Here is a 19,270-nt window from a genome sequence, read left to right as displayed (position 1 = left end):
GAGTGTGGTAGGACCGGGGGGCTTTTCTTTGCTGAGGGCTGTGCTCCCACCCTCGGGGAGCGTGGTGGTTAAGAGCAATGATCCTAGAGCCCAACCCTACTGTTAAAGGGTTTAAAGTTCTGCTTTGCTTTGGCCTGAGAGAATTTGGTGAGTTACTTACCTTGTTTGTGACTCCGTTTCTTTATCAGTGAAATGGGAAGAATGATAGTATCTCCCTCATAGGAGTGTTAGTAGGGTCTTATGATTTTGTATGGGTAATGTGGCTTAACAGGTAAACACTATGAAGTATTAATGGTTACCGTTATTGTTGTTGTTAGCCAAAAGTGTGTGACAGTTCTGGAGTAGGTTGTTGGAGGAGGTCATGGAGGGGATGTGACTGCTGATTGACGCCCCCCCCCCCCAAAGCTGAACCCAGGCAGTCAGAGCTCCTCACCTCTTCTCCTGTCCTTAGAATGTACATTCTGCCCACCATTCCCACTCGGAGCTGTTTCCAGTACATAACCTTGAGAATAAGGTGTCGTCGAGACCCTCTGGACTGAGTCTGTGACTGAACCCAGTTAAGGCCTCTGTATAAACTTTTACAATCTGATAGGTGGCTGCGGAAATCTTGCAGCCTCCCAAGCCCAGGTTTGTTAGAAGTTCCTCTGCTTATTACACCGGCCACCTGTCAATCTGGAGTGGCCTGCCTCTTTCTTCTCTCTTTCCATGCCTCCTGTGTATAGGGGCCAGTTTTGCATTCTACCCAGGAAGCTCCCAAAGTTGATAACTAACAGAAGTTTAGGCCAGAACCAAGACTCTGGGTGTCCCGTCACATACGTGGGCACAGCGGCAGGGGATTCTGGGCAACGGCCATTCTTGGCTTTAGAGGAGGCCAGTATCATGCTTCTGCCTCTTCAGAAGAGAGATGCGGGTGGTTGCTGCAGGTACCAAGGTGGGCCCGGCCCTTGAGGGGCCGGGGTCCGTGAGAGCTGGGCAGGCAGGCAGTGTCACAGATGTGCCGCTCAGGTTTGTGGTGGGCGCTGGCTCTGAGCCATGCGTGACATGTGCCAACTTCTTCGCTACAGCCACAGGCAGAGAGAAGTGCTGTTGTTATCACTACTATGTAGATGGTAACACAGAAGCAGAGGGAGGCCAAGAGAGTGCAGGTCAGGTGGAAGGAATACAGACGTGAGCCTTGCTGCCAGCTGGGCAGCCATTCCCGCAGCAGTTAGCGGAGGCAGTGTGGCCCGGTGGACGTCTGGGTCTGGAGGCCCCCTCGTCCTGTGGAAGCTGCACCAGCTGCAGGTACACCTGTTGCGGCAGAGACCTGCCGAATACCCTTGGCCTGGTCTGGATGCCTGGGGAGGGGTAGGGAAGGGCTGATGACAGAGTGCCTTGTTGGGAGGAGGGGTGCGGCCTGTGACCACAGACTAGAGAGATGCTCCTCCGTTACAAAGGAATAAGACTCCTGGCTATAGTGCTCTTGACCCAAGTGGGGAGGTTGGTGCAGAGTTGGCACAATCGAACATGGGCTCCAGAGTAGCCTTTTGTTTGGTGCTCTTAAACATGTGCATTATTCGTGTGTGAAGGAAAAGAACCTTTCATCTTTGAGAACTATCATTCATCTGTAATCATCAGACTATCTTTGAAAGGCTTCGATATTCCTTTTTATGCAATTTGCATGAAATGAGGTTTTAAAATATAATGTGTTTTAAAACGCACTTGGCAGATGAGCTAATGTGTATTTTTTAGTGGAGTCTTAACTAAAAATTCCCATTGATGGCGGTTTCCAACGGTCTTATGGCTGGCACCCCCCGAGGTTTGAGATCTCTCAGATGGAATGCTCGCACACACAGAGCAGCCCTGCTCATTAGGCGAACTATGTATGGCATATCTTTTATTCCTGCTGGATTGGCAAGGGACAGATGCTGAATTTTTTTGATTAAAAGGGAGTCAACTAGATTGAAGTTATGAAGGGACTGCAATCGTATGACTCTAAAGAAAGATGAATAACTATTTTTTTAAAAGTACAAGTGAAAAGAAGGAAAAACTGATTGTTTTCCTTCTCTTGTATTCACTTGTGTGATTAAGGAATTGACATTTCTGTTACTCTGAATGCGGAGACATCCAGCATCAGAAAGGGGGCGTTGCGGAGAACAGTCCAGCCCTTCTGGTCCAGTGGTGACACATAATTATACCTTATTAAACCGGACAGAGAAGTTTTGCTCTGGGGACAGTAGAAAAGCCATTATTGGGAATCCAGTCAGCCACAAAATGTACCTCCTGTTTCTCCTTACAGATATTCATGTCATTTTAGACTGCACGTTGTTTGGGGAAGCGAAGGCAGGCCTCTGAACTGACCTTGAATGGCGGTTGCCTAGAGCTAAGAGATGATTCAGTAGACATGGTTTCCTGATTGCCTAGTGGGGGGCTCCCTGGGATGGGGCTGCACCCCCCAGTGATGCTCCGAGACCTCAGGTGCAGGTCTGGTCTTCAGTGCACCTGCATTGGGGTAGGCTTATGCTCAGGGGCGTACAGGCCGTGTGCAGAGCTGCTATCTTTAGTAACTGGAGACATTCAGTTGTGTGAACATTGTGTTCTGTCAACACCGCTTTTGAGGCCATTATCACGTTCAGCCAGGGACTTGCTTCCCTCCTTGGGCGTGGCACCAAGAAAGGCCCACCCGTGGTCTAGAATGGTGTAGGTGCCTCTTCATGTCTCAGCTCTGCCCATTGCTTTGTTGTGACCTCTTCCAGCCTCCACAGACCGATGGACACTATGTTCATAATTGTTTCCTCATTTGCTGATGTTAATTCGATCAAAATGGATTGGCTTTAGAGACCTGAACGAGCATGAACAAAGAGGAACTCAGTACATAGGTAAGAAAATCAACGAGCGAGGTGGGAAGTTGAGAAATAAACATGGGGCTAGTGTAGGAGAGAGAGAATACTCCCCCGTAGAGGCTCCCGGGCTGCCTAGGGGAGATCCTGAAGCTAGATGTTTTTTAGAAGGGTGAAGTAGAGGACCTTGCCTCATAAGCAGAGAGGACTGAAGTCTTCACAGTATTGTGAAGTTCCGTTATTTTCCCCCTTCAATTGTTAAAAGCAACCCAAAAATCTTACCAAAAAGAGTACCATCACCGTTGCCATTTTGGTGTGTATCTTTCCAGTTTTTCATTATTTATGCACATTGAAAAAAATAGTTTTCGTGGCTACATAATATATTGGGGTGCACTCATGCATTTTACTAACCTCTTACCGTAGGACATTTGAGTTATTTCCTATTCTTCTCAATTTGATAATGCAGACATGAATGATTGGGCGTCTCTGCACTGGGGTTTAATCCATCCATTGTGCTAGAGATCCACTGCGGTAGACTTGGTACAGTCTTGCAGAGCATGCACACCTAAGATGCATTCGAATGAAAGCCACCCTCAGTTGATGCCTGGAAAGGGATGTGCGTTGGGTCATGCAGTTCAGCTGTGGTTGCAGTCAGCTGTGATCTGTATGGGTCTGCAAAGACCTCGTATGCCCTGTGTTCCTTCCTGGAAAACTCTTCCCTGGCGACCCAGTAGATCCCTCCCAGCATTTACTGTTCCTTCTAACTAACAAGGCAGGTTGGGATGGCTTGGCAAAATACCTTTCTAAGGCCAAGGGAAAAGGAAATTCCCTTTAGTTTGATCAATTTACATTGAAAAAAAATATTAAACCAGTGAGCTTTCCTGGGTGCAGATGGCAAAAGGGAGCCACACCATTTGTGCAGGTTATTGTAATGCCCCTGAGGCAGCCAGAATTTCTTCATCTGGCTTCTTGCTATGAGAGGATGGTTTGCGAAAGTGGTAGAATGCATGGTCAAAATGGAATAAAATCACTTCCCTGGCGTGCAGGTTCCCCTTCCTCTCTGAGGGCAGTGGTGCTCACTCCTCCTGGGTGCAGTGGGACTCCTTGTGCCTTTGATGTTCACAGAGCGTGGAAGCCGAAGAGGCCCTAGGAATGCGCCTTTCCTGTTTGTCAAAAGCTAAATCAAGCCCATTTCTGCCAGAGAATGTTGCAGATTCACCTTCATCATTTATACATTAGCTTCACCTCTGCATTACGTGGCAGGCTTCGGTCTAACAATCTTGTCAGAGTAAGATCCAAAAAATTGACGTGCTCTCTGTTTTTGTACGTTGGTCTAGTGGTGTAAGTGAAATTGATTGAATTCATGCAGATTTTACAAGATGCTTCTGCGTTTCAGCATCTATGTATTTTAAATTATTGGGCATCCCTAAACAGCAGGCAGTGAGGCAAGACCCAGAGCCCGGCTGCTTTGCTAGAACTGCTTCTGCACTGTCCACACATATTGAGTGAACTCTCAGTAGTTCATCTGTGACTGTGAATAATCAGAACTTCTTCCTCTTGCCTTTGGTGTTTGGCTCTGAACTGTCTCCTAATTCTGCCCTGTAGCTGCTGGTCTGGGAGGCCATGAAGGAAGAATGTGAAGAAAGGCAGTAGGAGGCACATCACTTACCAGATACTGGCAGTTATCCAGTGCTTTTTATACGCCAGGTGTTACACTCCGTGCTTCTTCTGTGTTAGCATATTTTAGTCATGACAATTTTTTTTCCACTTTATATATGAGGGAAACAAGCCTCAGAGAGATTAACTTACCTGCTTAGGATCACACAGCCATGTGGTTTGTGCTAGAATTGGATCCCAATTCTGACTGTAAAGTCCATCTTCTTAGCTGTTACACTGCACTGCCTGCCGAGCCAGAGGTTTGTCCCACATAGTGTCCCTGTTGGCATTTATTTCACCTTGTTTCAAAAACAGCTTCAGGTAGGACGGCACACCCACCTCTCGTTTTCCCCTTGTTGTCAGCTTCTGTGTCTCACTCGCCCTTTCTCTTACCAGTCCTGCACCCCTTCCTGACTTGGCCCTACTCTTACCAGCCTTACATGTGGGTGGGTGATGGATGAAGACAGGCAGGGGACAGCTGGGCCCAAAGAGACCCCAGAGTCCTGAGGAAGAGAGACTACGTCAGATCCTGTCCTCCACCCTGGCTCTTTGCAGGGCTCTTGCCAGGGATGAAGGAACGCAGAACCCATCTTGGTTCCTGGCTACCTCCTCGGGCCCACCCTGTTCTTCCTCTGGGAGAGAGTTTTCTGTCACTTAAGAACAATGAACGACTGAACCAATCCTCTTTTAGTAGAGATAGCAATAATGTTTGTGAGACTGTGTACTAGAAACATTGTCTAGGGGACTATTTGAAAGATGGAAAAAATTAAGGCACAATCTAATGCCTTCTTTTGTTTTTACTTTAGATGCAGCAGCAAGAGTACTGCTCACTGAAGTCCAGCCTTCCCGCCTTTGCCCTGGGGCTGGGTCGCCTCCTCTGCTACTGGTGGCTGGCAGAGCTGATGGTTCACCTCATGTACATGCACGCCATCTACAGCAGCGCCCCTCTTCTGAGGGCCGTCTCTTGTTGGACCTTAGGTAATGGTGCAAATGACTGTCGGGAGAACGAGCATTGAGAGTTAGCTTCAGTGTGAAGCTGGAGTGGGGGCAGACAGAGTGTACTTACCTTGAGCAAATGCTTCCACCCCTGTCCCCCAACTTCGTTCCTCTTGTGGCCAAGATGATGCATGTGTGAAGGGGCTGATGGATGTGAAGATGTGAGGGCCAGGCTTTTTAGTCTGGGAACCAAGGGAGGTAGGGATCCCTTTGCATAACAGAACCCTGCTAAGCTTGGCTGGATCTGCGTCTTCATGGTGTGGCCAGCTCTGCACTTGACAGAGGGTAAGAGATAGAAGGTTGAGGAAGGGTAGCCTTTGAGTCCTTGAAAAGAGGTAATGCTCCAAGACTGACTAGTTCCGTGGTATTCTTTGTGGTTCTTGTGTATGCTAATAAAGAAAGGAATACGAGCTTTAGATTTGGAAAGACTTGGGTTTGAATCTCACCTCCACGAACTGCTAGTGGGCAGCCTTTGGCAGCTTGCTAAACCTCTCTGCATCTTCATCTTATGAGATGAGCAGGCTTGCTTGTGCAGGTTTTTTCCCCCCTTAAGTTTATTTATTTTTTGAGAGAGCGCAAGAGAACATGAGCACGAGTGGGGGAGGGGCAGAGAGAGGAAACCGAGAATCCCAAGCAGGTTCCATACTGTCAGTGCAGAGGCCGATGCAAGCACCGAGTCACCCAGGTGCTCCTGCAAGGTTGTTTTGAGGATTAAATAGAGCCATGTAGGCGAAGGGCTTAGCTCCTAGTGTCTAGTAGATCGGGTAAATGGTGTGTGCCCGTGCATGTCCCTTTTTTGTCCCATCCCTTTTTTTGGTCTGCTCTAGTAGGTGGGATGGAAGTGATTTCCTAAGCAGGACACAGTTTCTAGTATAGGACTTGTCTGCAGAGAGGCCATTGTTCTTTATTTCTCTGGCCAGAACAGCAGAGACCATGCCCCTTTCTGAACAAAATCTCCTCATTTCCTTGTTTGCTCTCCTTTTAAGAACTCCCGTGGTAGTCGAATTCAGCCCTGTGGTCTGACCTCCAGCCTGTAGCTCCAAGGGGAAATGTGTGATCTTCCAGCCAGATTAAGCGGCTCCCCACAGGAGGGCAAGAGTACAAGCCTGATGCCTTATCTCTTTGGTGACTTATAGATTTTTTTTAAAAAGTCTTGATTGTTCTTGGTGTCACACATGCTTAATCAATGTTTTCAAAGGAAGATACCTTTTAGGATTGGAAAAATACTGAGTTATTTTCATTACAGTTTCTTATTTCCCCCAAACGAAATTTTTTAAATATACTTAGGGGGTAACTACTGTAAAGTTTTAATGATCTGCTTAGCCGAACAGAGTGGGATTAAATGTTAACATGCTAAATCAGATCCCAGTTGTACTACATCCAAATTAAGAGACTACCAGTTTGGATGATTCTAACTAAAAATAACAGCAGGACTCAAAATGGGGTTTAAACAAAGAAAAGCTGTCATGTCAATGGTCAGCACCAGGGGTGGTAAATCCAGGGACCCCGAAAAGTCATCAGTGATCCATCTGGGGATCTGTCACTCAGCTTAAGAACTAACCAGAATTGAGCAGCCCTTTGTTTACATCTGCAGCACAACACCTTCTGTCACCCTCTCCTGAATTTGGATTGTTTCACTCCCATTTTTTTTTTTTTTTTTTTAACTGAAAAACCTAGACTTTATTTTAGAGCAGTTTTAGGTTGCATTCCCTGGCCCTCACACGTGCACAGCCTCCAGGACTGATCCAGGACGCAGCCCCACCGGGGCAGTGCGTTTGTTAGAGCTGATGAACCTACACCCCTGCATCATTATCACCTGAAATCTATCATTTATATTAGGATTTACTCTTGGTGTTTGTGGTAGTTTCTGGGTTTTGACAGATGTATAATGATATGTATCCACCACTGTAGTTTCACAGCCCTGAAAATCCCTGGTGCTCTTTCTATTCATTCCTTCCTCACCTCTAACCCCTGGCAACCACGGATCTTTTTATCATCTCCACAGTTTTGCCTTTTTTCAGAATGTCATGTCATTGGAAACATACAGTATGTAGCTTTTTTCAGACTGACGTCTTTCACTTAGTACAATTATGCATTTAAGGTTCCTTCATGTCTTTTCATGGCATGATAGCTCACTTACTTTTAGCACCAAATAATCCATTGTCTTGATGTACCACAGTTTGCCCACAAAAAGACCTCTTAGTTGCTTCTAAGTTTTATAATTATGAATAAACGTGCTATAAACATTCATGTGCATGTTTTTATGTGGATATAAATTTTAAACTCCTTTGGATAGATACCAAGGAGTGCAATTGCTGGATTGGATGGTGAGAGTATGTTCAGTTTTGTAAGAAACTGCCGAACTTTTTTTCCAAAGTGGCCATGTCATTTTGCATTCTCACCAGCAGTGAATGAGTTCCTGTTACTCCACATCCTTGTCAGCACTTGGTGTTGTCAGTGTTTTGTATTTTGGCTACTCTGATAGAGTAGTATTTCACTGGTTTTAATTTGCAGTTCTACAGTCACATTTGACCTAGAGCATCTTTTTTGCCATCAACAACATATCCTTTCATCGTGTCTGTTAAGGTCTTTTGTCTATTTTTTAATGGATTTTCATTTTTTTATTGTTGATTTTTAATGGTTCTTCGTGCATTTTAGGTAATAGTTCTTTATCATATGGATGTTTTGCAAATATTTTCTGATCTGTGTCTTCTCATTCTAGTGACCGTGTCTTTCACAGAACAAAAGTTCAAAAATTCAGTAAGTTCATTGGGCGCCTGGGTGGCTTAGTCGGTTAAGCGTCCGGCTTTCGCTTAGGTCATGATCTCGCGGTTCGTGGGTTTGAGCCCCGCGTCGGGCTCTGTGCTGACTGCCAGCTCAGAGCCTGGAGCCTGTTTCAGAGTCTGTGACTCCGTCTCTCTCTCTGACCCTCCCCTGCTCATGCTGTCTCTCTCTCTCTCAGAAATAAATTAAAAAAAAATTTAAAAAATTAAAAAAAATTCAGTAAGTTCAGCTTATCAATTCTTTTTTTTTTTTTTTTTTAAACTTTTGAATGTTTTACTTATTTCTGAGAGAGAGAGAGAGGGAGAGAGAGCACGAGCACGAACAGGGGAGGGTCAGAGAGAGCGGGAGATACAGAATCAGAAACCGGTTCCAGGCTCTGAGCTGGCTGTCAGCACAGAGCCTTACGCGGGGCTTGAACCCACAAACTGTGAGATCATGACCTGAGCCGAAGTTGGATGCTTAACCGACTGAGCCACCCAGGTGCCCCATCAGCTTATCAATTCTGTCTGTCATGGATTATGGCCTTGATGTTGTATCTAAAACGTCATTGCCACATCCAAGGTCATCTAAATTTTCTTCTATGGTATCTTCCAGGAGTTTTATAGTTTTGGACTTACAATTAGGTCTATACTCCGTTATATTCCATTTTCAGTTAATTTTTGTGAAGGGTGGAAAGTCTGTGTCTAGATTTTTTTTTTCCCATGTGGATGTTCCAGTACCATTTATTGCTCACATTGTATTGCCTTTGCTCCTTTGTTAAAGATTGATTGACTGTATCCATTGGGGTAGGGTATCTTTTCGGTTTCATTGATCTTTTTGTTTATTCTTTTGTCAGTGTCACACTGTCTTGGTTACTGTAGCTTTATAGTAAGTTGAAGTCAGATAGTGTCAGTCCTCTGACTTTTTCTCTTCAGTATTGTGTTAGCTATTCTGGGTCTTTTATCTCTCCATACAAACTTCAGAATCAGTTTGTCGATATCCACAAAATAACTTGATGGGATTTTCATTTGGATTGCATTGAATAGATCAGTTAGGGAAGAACTGATATCCTGACAGTAATGAGTCTATGAGCATGGGCGGCTACCTCTCCATTTAATTAGTTCTTTTTTGATTTGTATCAACAGAGTTTTATAGTTTTCCTTTTATATAACTTGTACACATTTTGTTAAATTATACCTAAATATTTCTTTTTTGTGCTAATGTATATGGCATTGTTTTTGATTTCAAATTCCACGACCCTTTGGAATTTTCTACATAGTCAATCATGTAACCTCCTTCCCAAGATACATACCTTTTATTTCATTTGCTTCTCTTATTTCATTAACTGGGACTTCTAGTATAACATTAAAAAGGAGTGATCAGAGGGGACATGCTTGCCTTTTTCCTGATCTTAATGCGAAAGCTTCTAGGTTTTCACTATTAAGCATGGTGTTAGCTGTAGGTTTTTTTGCAGATGCTTTTTTTGCAGATGCTTTTTACTGAGTTGAGGAAATTTCCCTCTGTTCCTAGTTTGCTGAGAGTTTTGAATCATGAATGGGTGTTGGATTTTGTCAAATGCTGTTTTTGTTTGTTTTGGTCTGTTGATGTGAAGATCAATCTTCAGATGTTGAACCAGCCTTGCATAGTTGGCATAAATCTCACTTGTCATGGTATATAATTGTTTTTATACATTATTGGATTTGGTTTGCTAATTCTTTGTATTACAGTATTATTGACTATATTCCCTGTGCTATAGTTTACCTGTGACTTCTTTAGCAACTGAAATTTTGTACTCCTTGATCCTCTGATTTGCTAATATATTGTTGAGGATTTGTGCATCTTTGTTCATGAGAGATACTGGTCTGTAGTTTTCTTGTAATGTCTTTGTTTGATTTTGGTGTTAGGGTAATGCTGGCCTCATAGAATGAGTTAGGCAGCATTCCCTTAATTTCTGTCTTCCGAAAGAGACTGTAGTATTGATATACTTTCTTCCTTAAATGGTTTCTGTCTTGGAAGGTTATTAATTATTGAGTCAATTTTTAAAATAGATATAGGCCTATTCTATTTCTGTGTGAGTTGGCAGATTGTATCTTTCAAAGAATTTGTTCTTTTTATCTAAGTTATTGAATTTGTGGGCATAGAGTTATTCACAATATTCCCTTATTCTTTTCATGTTCGTGGACTCTGGTGATTCTTCACTTTCATTCTCATATTAGTAATGTATGTCTTCTCTCCTCTTTTTCTTAACCTAGCTAGAGACTTACTGATTTTATTGATCTTTTCAAAGAACCAGCTTTTGGTCTTGTTGACATTTTTGTATTTCCTATTTTTAATTTCATTGATGTCTGCTCTAATTTTTATTCTTTCTTCTTCCTTTGTATTTCATTTGCTCTCTTTTTCTAGTTTCCTAAGATGAACACCTCAATTATTGATTTTAGATATTTCTTCTCTTCTAAAATATACATTTAATGTTACATATTTCTCTCTAAGGACTGTTTGCTGCATCCCATAAATTTTGGTAAATTGTATTTTCATTTTTGTTCAAAGTATGTTTTAATTTTCTCAAGATTTCTTCTTTGAATGCTGTGTTATTTATAAGTGAGTTTAATCTCCAAGTATTTCCCCCAGTTATCCACTAGTATTGATTTCTAGTTTAATTCCATTGTAGTCTGAGAGCAGACAGATTTCTTTTAAATTTATTTAGATGTATTTTATAGCCCAGCATATGATTTGTCCTGGTGAATGTTCCATGTGAGCTTGAGAGGAATGTGTATTTTGTTGTTGGATGAAGTAGACTATAGATGTCAATTCTGTCCAGTTGACTGATGCTGTTGTTAAGCTCAACTATGTCTTCACCGATTTTCTGCCTGCTGGATCTGCCCATTTTTTTAAATTAATTTTTTAGTGTTTATTTTAGGCAATATATTTTTGGGTCTTTTTTTTTTTTAATATTTTTTTTATTTCTAGGAGAGAGAGACAGCGTGAGCAGGGGAGGGTCAGAGAGAGAGGGAGATACAGACTCTGAAATAGGCTCCAGGCTCTGAGCTGGCAGTCAGCACAGAGCCCGACGCGGGGCTCGAACCCACGAACTGTGAGATCATGACCTAAGCGAAAGTCGGACGCTTAACCGACTAAGCCACCCAGGCGCCCCTGGGTCTTGCTTTTTGATTCACTCTGACAATATTTATTTATTTATTTCTGAGAGAGAGAGAGAGAGACAGAGAGAGAGAGAGAGACAGACAGACACAGAGAGAGACAGAGTGAACAGGGGAGGGTCAGAGAGAGAGAGGGAGATACAGAATCTGAAACAGTCTCCAGGCTCTGAGCTAGCTGTCAGCACATAGTCAGACGCGGGGCTCAAACCCATGAACCGTGAGATCATGACCTGAGCCGAAGTCAGATGCTTAACTGACTGAGCCACCCAGGCGCCCTGACAATCTTTGTGTTTTATTTGGTGTATTTAGACCATTGACAAAGTGATTACTGATATAATTGGGTTAATATCTTCCATGTTCTTAATGTTGTCTATTCATTTTTCTTGTTTTTTTTTGTTACTATTTGTGTATTTCATTCTTTGTCTGCCTTTTGTGGTTCTGAGAATTTTTATCATTCCATTTTCTCTTTTTTCTTAGCATATCAGATACATACTTCTTTTTAAACTTCTTAGTAGTTGCTCTAGAGTCAGCGATACACATTTACAACTAATCCGAGACCACTTTCAGGTAATACTATATCCACTTCATGGTTGTACAAGTACCTTATGACAGAATATTCCTAATTCCTCTCTCTCATCACTTGTACAATTGCTGTCATTCATTTCACATATATAAACCGTAGTCATACTTTGTTGCTTTCACTGTTTTGAACAGACTTTTATCTCTTAGATTAATGTTTTTATTTTACCTTTACTTATTCTATCTTTGCTCTTCCTCTTTATTTAGTTTTAAATGTTTATTTTTGAAAGAGTGTGCACATGCAAGTGAGGGAGGGGCAGAGAGAGGGAGATGGGATCTGAAATAGGCTCCCTGCTGACAGCAGAGCCCAATGTGGGGCTCGAACCCATGAACCGCGAGATAATGACCTGAGGCAAAGTCAGACACTTAACCAACTGAGCAACGCAGGTACCTCGGCTCTTCTTTTTTAAAAATGTAGATCTGAGTTTCTCATCTATATTATTTTTCTTCTCTATAAAAAGTGTCTTAAAACACTTATTGCCAGACAAATCTACCAGAAACAAATTCCACCATTTTTGTTTATCTGAGGAAGTCTTTATTTTTCATTCACTTTTGAAGGATCATTTTGCAGGATACAGAATTCAAGGTTTTTGTTTTTGTTTTTTTTTCTCTCTCTCGAGACTTTAAATATTATACTCTCTGTACTTGCATGGTTTCCAAGGAGAAGATGGATGTCACTCTTACCTTTGTTTCTCTACAGGTTAGGTTCCCCAACATCCTCTGGCTTCGTTCAGTATTTTTAAAATTTATATTTGATCTTCTGCAGTTTGAGTATGATATGCCTAGGTGTAGTTTTGGGGGCCATTTATTATGTTTGGTATTCTATGAGGTTCCTGGATTTTGGCTTGGTGTCTGACTTTAATTTGGGGGAAATTCTGGGGCGCCTGGGTGGCTCAGTTGGTTAAGCATCCGACTCTTGGCTTCAGCTCAGGTCCTTAGCTGTATCCAGTCTGCTAACGTGCCCATTACAGGCAGTCTTCATTTCTGTTGGTGTTTTTGATATCTGGCATTTCTTTTTGATTCTTTCTTAGCATTGCCATCTCTCTGCTTGCGTTGCCATCTCTCTGCTTACATTATAATCTGTTCTTGCATACTGGCTACTTTTTCCATTAGAGTTCTTAGCATATTAATCATGGTGGTTTTAAATTTCTGGTCTGATAATTTCAACATCCCTGGCCATAACTGAGTCTGGTTCTGATGCTTTCTCAGTCTCTTTAAACTGTGGGCTATTGATTGACTGATTTAGTATGCCTTGTAATTTTTTTGAAAGGTGGATATAATGTAGTGAGTAAAAAGATCTTCAGTAAAGGTCTTTAGTAATATAGTGGAAAGGCATTGGGGGGAGGGGGAAGTTTTTTGTAGTCCTGTGATTAGGCCTCAGTCTCTTATGAGCCTCTGTGCTGTGAATTTCACAAATGATTCTTTTTTTCTACCTCTGAACCCTCTTAGCTAATGTAGGATGGCTAGAGGCGACTGGATTTGGGTGTTTCTCATGTAGAAGACCAGAGCAGACTAGAATTCTATGTTTTCCATCTCCTGGGTTGGTTAGGCTTTGATAAAACAGCAGTAGATTAGGGTCTGGTAAAATAGTTTGTCTGGAGGGCAGGCCTTGTTAAGAAGAACAGAATGCTCTAGTGTGATTCCACATGTTTATTTTTCCCCTCTCCCTGCCAGGAGTATGAGGGGATTTTTCTCCAGTCTTCATCCTGAGAATGTGGTAGAGCTCCTGGAAATAAAGCTCACAAAAGTGCAGGGGGCCCCCTATGACTGTATTTGCCTGTGGTTTTTAACTTTCAAACTTTGCCTCACCAAGCCTCCAGCAGTATCATTTGCAGTCCAGATTTTCATACCCTGGTACCTGTTCCCACAGGGATTTCTGCTCTAGTAAGTCTCTCCATGTTTTGGGGCAGGAGTTTGCCCTGTGACCTCACTTCTCTGATGGATCTAAGAAGAGTTGTTAATTATCAGTTTCTTTAGCCTTTTACTTGTTACTAGGAGGCAGTGATGACTTCTAAGCTCTTTACATGCTGGACTGGAAACCAGAAATTCATTTCCTTCTTTTTCATTATAGTTTTGTCACAATTAAATCTCTAAAATTGCATATTTTAAGAAATCTTCATATAAAGATTCATACTTGGTGTGTTATTCTGTGACTTGACTTGTTTGCCTAAAAATGTTTTTGAGAATCCTCATATTGATACATGTTATCATAGTTGGCATTTTCACCGTTGTATAGCATGCCATGTATGCATATACTATAAGTTATTTGTCTCCTCTACTAGTAGAAGGCTATTTGGATTTATCCCAGGGTTCTACTATTATGCATAATGCTGTTTTTATAGATCTCTTGGGGGACATGTGCAAAGTAAGTAGCCTTCAAATTCTTTGGCACGTAGTTAGAAATGTGTTTTGCATTATAGGTGTGTGTGTGTGTGTGTGTGTGTGTGTGTGTGTCTGCATGCGCGCACATGCATGCCACATCTTTATTCATCTATCGGTGGACATTTAGGTTGCTTCCATGTTTTGGGTATTTGTAAATAATGCTGCAGTGAACATAGGAGTGCATATATCATTTTGAAATAGTATTTTAATACTTTTTTGGATAAATACATAGTGGAATTGCTGGATTGTATGGTATTGATATTTTGAAAATGTGTAAATTAGATCTCCTAGCTTTAGTATGCATTTCCTTGATTACTAATAAATTTGAGCTGCTTTTCATAGTTTATAAGACTTGGGCATATCATTTTCAGCAAAATACCTATTGATAACTTTTGCCCATTTTCCCGGTGAGATTTTTGTGTTTTTCTCATGAGCCCAAAAGACTTATTTATTACTGTCTTTTTCCAGTTATATGTGTTTTTGAAAATATTAATATCTTTTGGCTTGTGGTTTCACTTTTAAATTTTTATCTTTTGATGAACATAATTTATTTTAATGTAGCTGAATTTATAGATTTTACTTTATGGCTGTCACACTTAGGGTATTTAAAAACTTTTTTCCTTACCCTCAGGTCATAAAGACATTTGCCTGTTAGACCTTTCATTATTGTAGAAACAGTACATGTGCATTGCAGAGACACCCCCACCAACCTTTTTCCTCTGATGTCTAATGGCCATTATGAGGGTCGTATGCCCGCATTGTAATCAGCCTTGTGCAGAGGGAATGAGTGTCCCATGATTGGTTTATGATTAGGAGTTTCTTCCAGGTCACTGTGAGAGGGGAGGTGGCGGGGAGGTTTGAACACTTGAACAAAACTGCATTTCCAAGGGCAAGGACTGTGGGGAAGTTTTGTTTGGTGGACAACCAGTAATGTTTGCTAGGAAGTAGAGATGGTGTCTTGGAAATTTCTTCTCAAACAGAAAGTTCTGAAAATTAGTGTGAGAGAGCCAGGAAAATAGAAGATATCCATTCTTAAAAAATTGGTATTTCATGTCACTCTTAAAACAACTTAGGTCCTATGATTTGCAGAACAGTGTAAATGCCATTTTATATTTCTATTTCACACGGCTAGTCTTGTCATAATTAGTGGTAGTAACCCCTTTCATTCTCTAGTGTGTCCTTATAGTGTCACCTTAGTGAGAACATTTTCTTGGACAACCTGTATTCAGACTCCATTTTTATTTGTTTTATTTATTTATTTTGACTTATTTTGACATTTTATTTATTTTATTCTGACCTAAAACAGGAAAGTTTTCATATCAACCCTTTCCAACTTGAAGGTACCTTTTACTCTCAATTCCATTAGCCCTTGAATATTTATTATTTGAGCTATGTCCTATTAATTAAAATGTCCTATTCATTGCTCCGTTCAGTAAACATTTATCAAGTGCCATGCATTAGGCTTGGTTGGAGGGTTGCAAAGATGAATGGGGTGCACATTTTGTTCTCCAGAAGCATATTTAAGTCCTACGTGAATAATATTGCTTTCTCTTTTTCTTTTTTTAAAGTTTATTTTCTTATTTTTGAGAGAGAGAGAGAATCCTGAGAGAAAGAGAGACATACTGAGAGAGAATCCCAAGCAGGTTGTGTAATAGTGTGGAGCATGACATGGGGCTCAAACCCATAAACCATGAGATCGTGACCTGAGCCAAAACCAAGAATCAGATGCTTAACCTACTGAACTACCCAGGCATCTGAGAACATTGTTTTCTTGCTGCATATACAGTTTTATAGTACTGAGATAGATGTCTGTATAGATTCAGTGGGCAGAGGATGCAAAGGAGAATGCGGTTACTCCTCACCTTCCTGCTACCTTTGGAAATAGGAGCGGGTCACAAAGGTTTTGTAGAGGAGTTGATGCTTCAGTTGATTCTTAAAATGGATGGGCAGGGCTGAGGGGGAGGGCTTGGGGCTGCAGCACATACAAGGGTCTGGCTTGGTATGGCTTATTGTGGTACACTTGGGACTGTAAGCTGTAAGTGGAGCTGGATGCAGAGTCTAAGGTACAGTGAGAGGTTGTGCCAGAAAGACAGAGACGGGGTTTTATCACGGATAGCTTTGAACATGCAAAGGGCGATATATCCTACCTTTTAGGTGATAGGGTATTTTAAATACGCCAACTGTGAAAACCATAAAGTATTTAAGCAGAGAGGAAACAGGATGAGAATTGGGGTTTAGAATATCATTTTGCCTGCAGTGCTGCAGAATATGAATTAGGGTGCAGTAAGACTGTAAAAAGGAAAAGTCCATTAGAACACGGTCCATCTCTTCATTCAACAAATATGAAAGAGCCAGTTGACGTTGTACATGATGGACTGTTAGTTAACCAGGAGCAAGATGGTCAGGACTTGAATGGAGCAGGGGGTTGGAGAAGAAGGAGGTGATGAGAAAGATGGAAGTAAGGTCAGTGGAGTCTGCTCACTGTTGTGAAAGGGAGGTGACAGAGGGATGAAGGCAGGGAGTTTAGAGTTGAGGTGATGATTGACACTTCCATTCACTTGAGCTGGGAGTGGGGGAGGACGAGGAGCATGTTTTAGGGAAGAATGAAGTGTCCAGTTTTTGGCAAGTTGAGTTTAAAATGGAATATCGAGGCAGAGACATCTCTGCTACAGTTAGGTAGATGGCGCTGGAGCTCAGGAGAGGGACTGGGGACGGGACAGACACTTGAAAGCCATTGCATGTATGTGATAGTTGAGTCCCTGGGTATGAAGGGACTAGCAAACGTGTTAAGTGAGAGAAAAAAAAAAGCGGTTCATGGAAGGAACTTGAGGGAATGCCAGCTACAGATGAGAAGGAATAGTGCCCAGTGCAGGAGGTAGTAGATGGCTTTGTGAGGACTTCAGGAAGAAAAGGTGCTCAGTTTATCGGAAATTGAAGAGAGGCTGGGGAAGGAGGGACTGAAGAGGGCCTGTTTCAATTTGAAAGTCGCTTTGGCCATGGTTGGCTTTTCTTCCACTGTTCAGTCATTTTTAGGGGGTTTAAATCAGGGCTGGATAGTAATCAGAAATGAGAAGATAGAGACCGTAGGTAATATGCTGCTTCGGGTGGTGTTCAGTGATGATGGCTGGCGTGTTGTGTCCCTCTCCAGGAAGCTCAAGTGCCCTCTCTCTGGTCCATTCCAGTGAGCCTCACCAGCTCTCCCTTGCCCTGCGGCACACCTACCTTGCCCGTGTCTCTCCTCTGGGTTTCCCTTCCTCCAGGTTGCCATGGCTTTTCCTAGCTTTAGGCTCTGGGAGCTAATATCTCTTAAGATGCTCAGAGAGAGAAAACAAGCATTAGGGAGTTAAAAGGCTTGCAAAGGCCATGGGGCCTTGGGTGCTGGTGTGCAGTATCTCATTTCCTTCTGAAATAGTAAAGATATATTTCAATTTTTTGGGTCATTTTTATTCTCTTTCCTTCTGTAATGCCTTTTTTCCCCATTCTGAATTTGCAGTAGAATGTGAGGCAGCAGCAGAGACGGAGTAAAAGCTGCCGTCTGTCTTAAGTGCCAGAAGATAGGAAACTGGGCCTTTATCTATAAGGATCTCAGGACTGAGTAACAGTCTGCCCTGCCCAGAAATGACCCACTGCTGGAGGCCCACTCCAGCCTGCCCAGGGGTCCCTGAAGGATGGACGATGTCAGCAAGAGAGAGAGCCCTGAGATTCTTTCTGATCACCAGGCAGGCACCTCTGCCCTGTCGGTTTTGGTGTCTTTATATATAGGTCAAACGTTAACATGGCATCAGAAAATGGAATTTTTACAATGGGTAGTTCTCTGTGATAAGATGTTTTGGAAAATGTACAGAAACAGGTTTTACAGAAGTATTTTTGCAGAACTGCCCCAATTATAGTGAGGTTGAGGAACTAAGAAAATAACAGGGTGTTCTTAGTGAAAAACAGGATAACATACACATTTTAATAATGTTAAGATGAAGTCATAGGTTAAGTTGTAGATACGCTTATCCATCCTCATCTCAGCTGCCAGTGTAAGGGAAGGTGTTTGTGGAATGTAGGCCTTAGGGAAGGGACTGCCATACATCACCAGTTAGCACAGGTGTATGTAGTAACTTATGTTCTGCCCTTCTCTGTTCCTTCTAAGTTAAGCTCTTTGTCTCCAGGCAAGACTTAATTGTCCAGTTATATTCTTTATGGCGCTGGAGAGCCAACCATACCTTTAAAGAGTTTAGCTCATTCCAATACATAGAATAGCCTCTTCGAGTGCATTTACCTTTGTGTCTAGTTTTTTGTCTATGATTTCTTGAATAGCTAGGGCATGAGAACCATTTTTGGTTAGTTGATTTGAGCTGTATGAACCTCTTGGACTAACGCAATGGTAGAAAAAAATTGTACACGTAAAGGTCAATCTTTTATGAGTAAGGGTCATTAGCCTGTTCATAGCTTGAGGGAAAGTATCAAGGAAAATAGGACCTGTCGGAGACATGTCTGTTCCCATAATCATAAAAGAAGTAGTTCTCACAGTAAGTTCCTTCACAAGGTGCAATCATCATACCAGGGCCAGAATAAGGGGACAAGTCACTCCCAATACCAATCGACATGGTACCTTGTGGATTGGTGCTCAGGCAGAAATAATTGAGTGGGGGTGGATATCGGTTGTCTTCTGATGGCAAGAGACTGTGCAACTTGATTTAACCTCACCAGGAGCTTTCTTGACTAGTGGGCTCAGAATGGCTCCCCACAACCTGCTCTGAGCACCACTAAGTAGCACAAAAGCTCTCCTTCTAAAGCTAGAAAAGGAACTATGCCACCACCTTTGGGGTCTGTTTCCCTTGGTGCTCACTGCAGACCAGGGCACTGCTTGGGTGCTGAACTCACCTTTCATGTGCACGTTCTGATGAAGAAAATAATTTTGTAGGGACTCTG

At 42.3% G+C, this 19,270-nt stretch overlaps 1 protein-coding gene across 3 annotated transcripts in view; it reads left to right on the top strand.

Moving 5' to 3' along the window:
• Positions 1–19,270, top strand: part of HHAT (hedgehog acyltransferase) — a 315,476-nt gene that overhangs the window by 73,294 nt on the left and 222,912 nt on the right. For all 3 annotated transcript variants that reach the window (XM_039230138.1, XM_039230136.1, XM_039230137.1), the window contains exon 7: positions 5,282–5,453. In XM_039230138.1, coding sequence (XP_039086069.1) covers positions 5,282–5,453 — 172 coding nt within the window. The remainder of the gene's footprint in view (positions 1–5,281; positions 5,454–19,270) is intronic.

The sequence above is a fragment of the Hyaena hyaena genome, unplaced genomic scaffold, assembly GCF_003009895.1.
Source record: "Hyaena hyaena isolate Hyena2069 unplaced genomic scaffold, ASM300989v1 scaffold_43, whole genome shotgun sequence".
NCBI lineage: Eukaryota > Metazoa > Chordata > Mammalia > Carnivora > Hyaenidae > Hyaena > Hyaena hyaena.
This window is presented reverse-complemented; position numbering and strand designations above follow the sequence as displayed.